The sequence below is a fragment of the Poecilia formosa genome, unplaced genomic scaffold, assembly GCF_000485575.1.
Source record: "Poecilia formosa unplaced genomic scaffold, Poecilia_formosa-5.1.2 Scaffold55, whole genome shotgun sequence".
In the NCBI taxonomy this organism is placed as follows: domain Eukaryota; kingdom Metazoa; phylum Chordata; class Actinopteri; order Cyprinodontiformes; family Poeciliidae; genus Poecilia; species Poecilia formosa.
Window position 1 is genome coordinate 1,306,576 of NW_006799994.1, and position 6,179 is coordinate 1,312,754.

The following is a 6,179-nucleotide window of genomic DNA, read 5'->3' on the forward strand; positions in this document are numbered from 1 at the left end:
GATCCTCTGGTTTCAATAGTCTTCATTAAACAATCCCTGCTGCATGATCTGAAAGAAGGAGAAAGTCACTACAATGCTCTTCCTCTCCAAAAGTTTCACTTATGGTTTTGACATTCAACTAAGACAGATAACTGAGGTAATGCTAAATAATCGAAAAGAACAAAAAAGCTTAACTTGATTTATCGGACAGAAATACTGTCTGCTTCCTGTCTGCAGGTCTTGGGATGAGTTTCACGACTGCGCTAACATGGCTATGGCTGGCTGTCCGGAGGAAGCGGCGGCCGTTTGGGAGTCTCTTCGCCAGGAATCCAAGAAGATGCAGTTCTCTGGAAACCTTTATGACATGTGCTCCAACCGGAACAGCCACCCGGCAGACTCCATCTCCCCCCACGGCTCCCTGAGCCAGGAGGAGATCAACCAGGAGTCTCTAAGAGGACGCGCGGATCATCCGGCAGCCTGCCTCCATCCTCTGCTGCTACTGGCTCCTCTCCTACTGCTGCTCCTTTGGATATAGCCACCCTGAAGAAATGTGACTAGTGTAAATAGATAAAACTTTGTGTAATATTCTCTTTCCCCAAGTCCATAGACGTTCCTCTGCTTCTTCCTCTGCTCTGCCAGGGGTTGCATATTTCTAATTGCATGCTGAGATGGCCTCACGGTCCTTTTGATAACGCATTTCTGAACTTCGGTTCCGTTTCATGAATATTCTCTGCCGTTTAATGAGTGTTTCTCTTGGAAATATGATCTGTACTTCTGCAAACACAGTTTTAGAGACGCACAGTGGAGCCACGTGTCTGTCTTTACGTCCTCACACTTTCGAAATGCAGTCATAGGTTTGCATGTGATGATTCTAGGAAGACTTCAGGTTCCTAACTGTGGTAACAGAAAATGTAACAACAAAGTCACAAGCAATACTGTCAGGATTTATGATGCATTCACTTATCGAGATTTTAGGAGAAATTTGTGTTTCTGTCTTTAAACGTCTATTTTCTGAGCTCCAAAAACTGATTGCATTGAAGATCGCTGTTTTTCACCAAAGTTTAAAACAAGTGACAAACAAGTGAGAGTAAATATGTGTGTCCAACCACAGTTTAAATAAAAAGTTGGTTATTTCAAATAAACAACTGTTGGCACGAACTTTCTGATTGGGGAGCAGGAAACAATTTCTGCACAAACTTACAAAAATAATTTAAAAATGTACAGTTTGAACTTCTGGTTCAAAATCTACTCAACTTTTAAATTTGTCTACATTGTGTGATTGATTTTATAGCAATTTCTCAAGCTGAGCATGCATGTGGCGACAGTGGAGTAGAAAAACTCAACAGGATGAAACAACAAGCAGAACCAGAACCTGGATCAGTATGAGCGACTATCAGAAAGGGATAACAGCGAATGATGCAAACTGGAGAGTAGTAGAGAAAGAAAGTTAAGATCTGAGTGTTTGTTGTAATTTTTAGTTATTTCTTTAGTATAAAAAAGCTGGCATGATAGAATTTGGTTTGTTTTGGCTGAATTAAAAAAAAAAGATCTTACAACAAGTTTCCGTTCAAGTTTAGGATTTGACGTGAAAAGTTCCAATTAATTTTGTCATCAAGGGATTTGAACATTTGAGTCTAGGGAGAAATGATCTTTTTAAGAAGGAGATAAACCAGGGAGTCATCTGCATAGCAATGGAAAGAAACTCCATGTTTCCTGAAAATAAAGCGAAGCAGGACGAAAACTCAACACTGTGGGATGAGAATCAACAGAGGATAAGAAGATTTCACTCAGTCTGACGCTTTCAAGCTTTTATTTCTGTTAATTATTATGATTTTATTCTTACAGCGAACAAAAGCAACAATTATGGTCAGACTGATAAAATAAAATATTTAATTCAGGAACGTGGGTTTAATGAAAAGTGTGTTTGGTTATTTTCAAACTGTGTTTTAAACAGATCTGAGTGCAAATATAAATAGATATGCATCAATACGAAGAGTGGAAGCTTTCTGAGCAACAAAACTGAAGATGACATCTGTGATTTTCCTTATTTCTGCTTTTCAGGATTCAGCCAATCAGTGGCCAGGAAGATAAATGCACTTCTGGATTGGTTGCTTTGGAAATGCCAACCAATAGCATGTAAAGTAACTTTAACTTCCTGAGCTGCATTTCTTTTGAATATGTCAGATATGCTTAAGAATTTTTTTGTGTTTGGAATTCAACAGAAAAATTCAGGTTGAATCCAGAGATACAGAACCAGTGGATTCTTGCTTGCATCTAAATTTGAATGAAATGTAACTCCAAACAAAAGGTATTTGGTGTTTAAGCTCCTAAAGCAGGCAGTTGCAACCATTTCTAAAAGTGTCTCTTATATTTTTTATAAATTATTTGTGGTTGGTTAAAGCTGCAGTATGCAACTTTTGTAAGGAGAAAAAAAAAGTTTATTACATATTTGCTAAAACTGTCACCTTGTCCTGACAACATGGCATATTAGATAATCTGTAGAAAGATCGATCTGCTCTCTGAGCTGTTGCTGCTACTGAAGAAATGCACCAAACACAACCAATCAGAGCCAGGAGGCGGGGCTTAGCGCTGCCAATCAATGCTGCTCAGTGTGTTAATGGTGAAAAACAACTTACCATGACAGGAAAACTGTTTATCCATCGTCATCAATTTAGCTTGAGAGTGATTTACAGCACTAAGACCCGCCTCCTAGCTCTGATTGGTTGTTTCTGACAAAGTGGTGTGTTCTGCAGTTTGCACTGGGAGAACTGGGAAAAGGCAGAGGAGCTCAATTTTTTCACAGATTATCTGTGTTATATACTGTCATGACCTAATGATAGTTTTCACAAATATGTAAAAAACAATTTTTTTAAAATAAAAATTGCATTCTCCAACTTTAACTACAGAAAGTCCATTGTAATGTTTTTTAAACATGGATATGTAAACAAAATCAGGTTTTTGCCATTTTTTATGGAGTTAATTGCATAAAATTTCCACAGCAGTATGACTAAGCAGTACAAATAGTATATTTTTAGATCGTTTTCCATAAATATATTTATCCCATGTGAGAAAATGTATCCATCTTTTTTTTCCAAAAGTGTTATGTTTTCTTATTTTATTTTAAAACTTAAAAAAAGAAATCAAACTGTGTTTTTTGTGGCTCTAAGCTGCACTTTGTTGGTGAACTGAGGGCAGAAATTGCTTTTTTGGATTGTAAAGGTTGCAGACCCATGAAATAGGTTTGGAGATGTAAAGTAAAAAACTGTAAAAAATAAAATAAAATAAAATAAACAAAAAGAAAAAGGTGAAGGTTTTGTAAACTTTTGCAGGGAACTATTTGTACTAAAGTCGAAGCTCACTGCAGCTGCTTTTTTTTCTTTTCTTTATTTAGTGATGACAGAATATCCTTGAATGTTTCTCTGCACTGCAGCCCTGCGTATGTTCTCCGGTCAGAACCTCAACTTGCTCACATGTCAGGTGAATTTTCTGCTTCAGGAGGGAAATCTGGGCCCTGCAAGCTTATTCTGAGGATCAGAAATACTTTCAGATTAGAGGAAGACAGAGAGATGAGCACATTTGGAAAGCAAACAGCGTTCGGCTTATTTGAAGATTGAATCCACTCTTCTTTCTTTCAGCAAGTGGGTTTTACACCTGGGGCTTTAGGTTGTAGGTTTACTTTTCTCTCTAGACAAATAATCAAAGCCGGGATGACTTTAAAGAGTTATACAAAGACGTATAGAAAAAGAAAAAGAAGAAGAACTTATGGCAAAAGTAGAAATAAATAAATTACAATTAAGCAAAGAAATCTAGAGAAGTCATCTACCTTGCCAGTGGCAAGTTCGTTAAAAATGCCGAAAAGGGTTTCATTTAACAGAAAAATGCTGCGAGCTTTTCTTTTCATGTCCCACAGAAGCTCAGGAGGAACAGAACCCCACAACTTTCACATTTTGACCTGGATTTTAAAACACCGAGCAGCCAAAGGTGCAGCAAAACACTGAGGGCAAATTCAAGACTAAAGCAGATAGAATCTGGAGGCAGCCCACAGATTTCTTTTTCATTTTTTTCCCCTCATGAGGGACTTCACCCACAGATATGCTTGGCTGGTTTAAAGAGGCTCCTGTATTTTTGAACTTTAATTAAACTGACAGAATTAGCAATTAAAGGCTTGAGTGGCCGACTCGCCAAGGAAAAGCAATTTGAGAGCTCAGATAAGATGTTGTAACTGCAGTCTAATGTGTGTAAATCACATATGTGAGGCTAAACTCTGCGAATCGGGCTGAGTGTGTTTGTATGGATCTGGGTGGACTGAGCTGTGATCTTAATCATCATAAACCAGAGGTGTTTTGTGGGAATACGACTCGCTCCGATGAGATTTTCTGCTGTAAGAGAAAACTCATGAAGTCTGTTATGAGATGATGTGTTCTTTGGGAAAAGATCTGATTTTGCTTTGCAGCAGTTCTCGGTAACATCGTTGGCCAGAAGAGAGGGAGAAATTATTTTCCAGCGCTCCATTTGAGACTCTACATCGCGTTAGTGCATCAGTCACTGTCCCATCAGGGGGGCGATGTAATCTGAGTTATGACTGCGGACAATTGGACACCACTACATATGAAGCTGTTTATTGCTTCACTCTGCAACACTTTCACAACTGAGGAAAACAAATATGTTCTTTTGTTCAGATCATCTAAGCTTCTAAAAATAAGCTTAAATCAGTAGAAAAAAAAGATTTCCACTCAGTTTTAATCCAATTAAAACAGTTTTCTGATCTAACAACCTGGAAACACAATTTTAAAAATTATTTGCATTCAGACTAAAAAAAGTTTCCAGAGCAGGAATAGCTTCCAAATTAGTGCATGGCAGAGTGAGGTTAAGTATTTCATTAAAGTCAATATAAAAACACATTACAGCAGTGGTTCCCAAACTTTTTCTTCTGCGCCCCCCCAGTGGTTTCCAAACATTTTCTGCGCCCCCCATATGGATTACAAATGGCTGTCTGGTTGAAACGACACGTGTGACTTTTTTGGGGACAAAATGAATGTACGTAGCTGAAAATAGACACCAACATCGGTAGCCTACAAGCTACTTGTTAAGCTTAAGGTTCTGTATTGATATTAGCTAGTCATCTTTTAGCTAACATTAGCTAGTCATCTTTTAGCTAACATTACCTGCATCCAGCAGCTTTACTCAACTCAGTCGGTTAGTTTGGAGGGAAAAACTGTGAAAAGTTCTTTGCGTTTTGCTGGTTTGCTGCCGTGATTCTAACACAAACCTACGTAGCTCCGCCCAGCAGCAGCAGGTCTCCTTCACAGGTGGAAACCCAGCGCCGTAGCGCTCATGTTGCGTTTAAAGGCGGCTCGGAAAAACAGGTTACCACATGTTAACAACGGATTAAACAGTTTTAACTGCTGATAAAAGTGACAGAGGACACAAATATGGGAAGTGTGGAAGCCTCTATTGTATCAAATTGACAGAGGAATAACAGAGAGTTGGCCATTCTAAGGTAAAAACCCAGCACATACAGTGTTCATGTTTTGTTTTTTTCATCCAGACGGCTTCCCCCCCTCCCCCCTGCAATGACACGGCGCCCCCCTAAGGGGGCGCGCCCCACAGTTTGGGAACCTCTGCATTACAGGAAATATTTACAGCAGCAGCCCGTCGTGTTTTTATGTTAAATTAAACAAAATCCTGGTGAAAAACCAGCAGGAATATTCCACTTTGCAGTAGCTGTGTTTCCGTTGACCATAAGTTTGCATAATTTGACATTTTGAAAATAAATTTGCTTAATTGAAACACGCTAATTTAAAAAAAATTCGGTTTTTATGCTGTTTTTAAATTGTTTGTAATGTAAACGCAGTTACTGCCTTTATCATTTTTACAAAGTAAAGGCAATTCATGAAGGAAAACACAATTAAAAACAATGCATTATTGTTTTATGATAGTATTTCTATGTGCTTTCCATAATTTCATTAGAAATCAAAATGCGTATCTTACTGAAAATGAATCATAATCATAATTTTTAAGTCTCTTACATTAAAGTTGTGCATTTTGGCACAAGCTAGTAGCATTGATTTTAATGACTAATATCAAAAATATGTAAAAACATATAAGTTTCCTTCTTCGTAGACACACCCGTGTTTCATATCGCTATGAATGGATGTTTGTAAGATCTGAGGAAAAAGGAAACTAAAGTCAAACCTCTG

At 38.0% G+C, this 6,179-nt stretch overlaps 1 protein-coding gene across 1 annotated transcript in view; it reads left to right on the forward strand.

Annotated features, from left to right (window-relative positions):
- The window catches only part of nrn1la (neuritin 1-like a), a 60,050-nt gene extending 58,929 nt beyond the window's left edge, over window positions 1-1,121 (forward strand). Inside the window, exon 3 of the mRNA XM_007553209.2 lies at window positions 217-1,121. Coding sequence (XP_007553271.1) covers window positions 217-514 — 298 coding nt within the window. The 3' untranslated portion in view covers window positions 515-1,121. The remainder of the gene's footprint in view (window positions 1-216) is intronic.
- The last annotated feature ends 5,058 nt before the right edge of the window (window positions 1,122-6,179 follow it).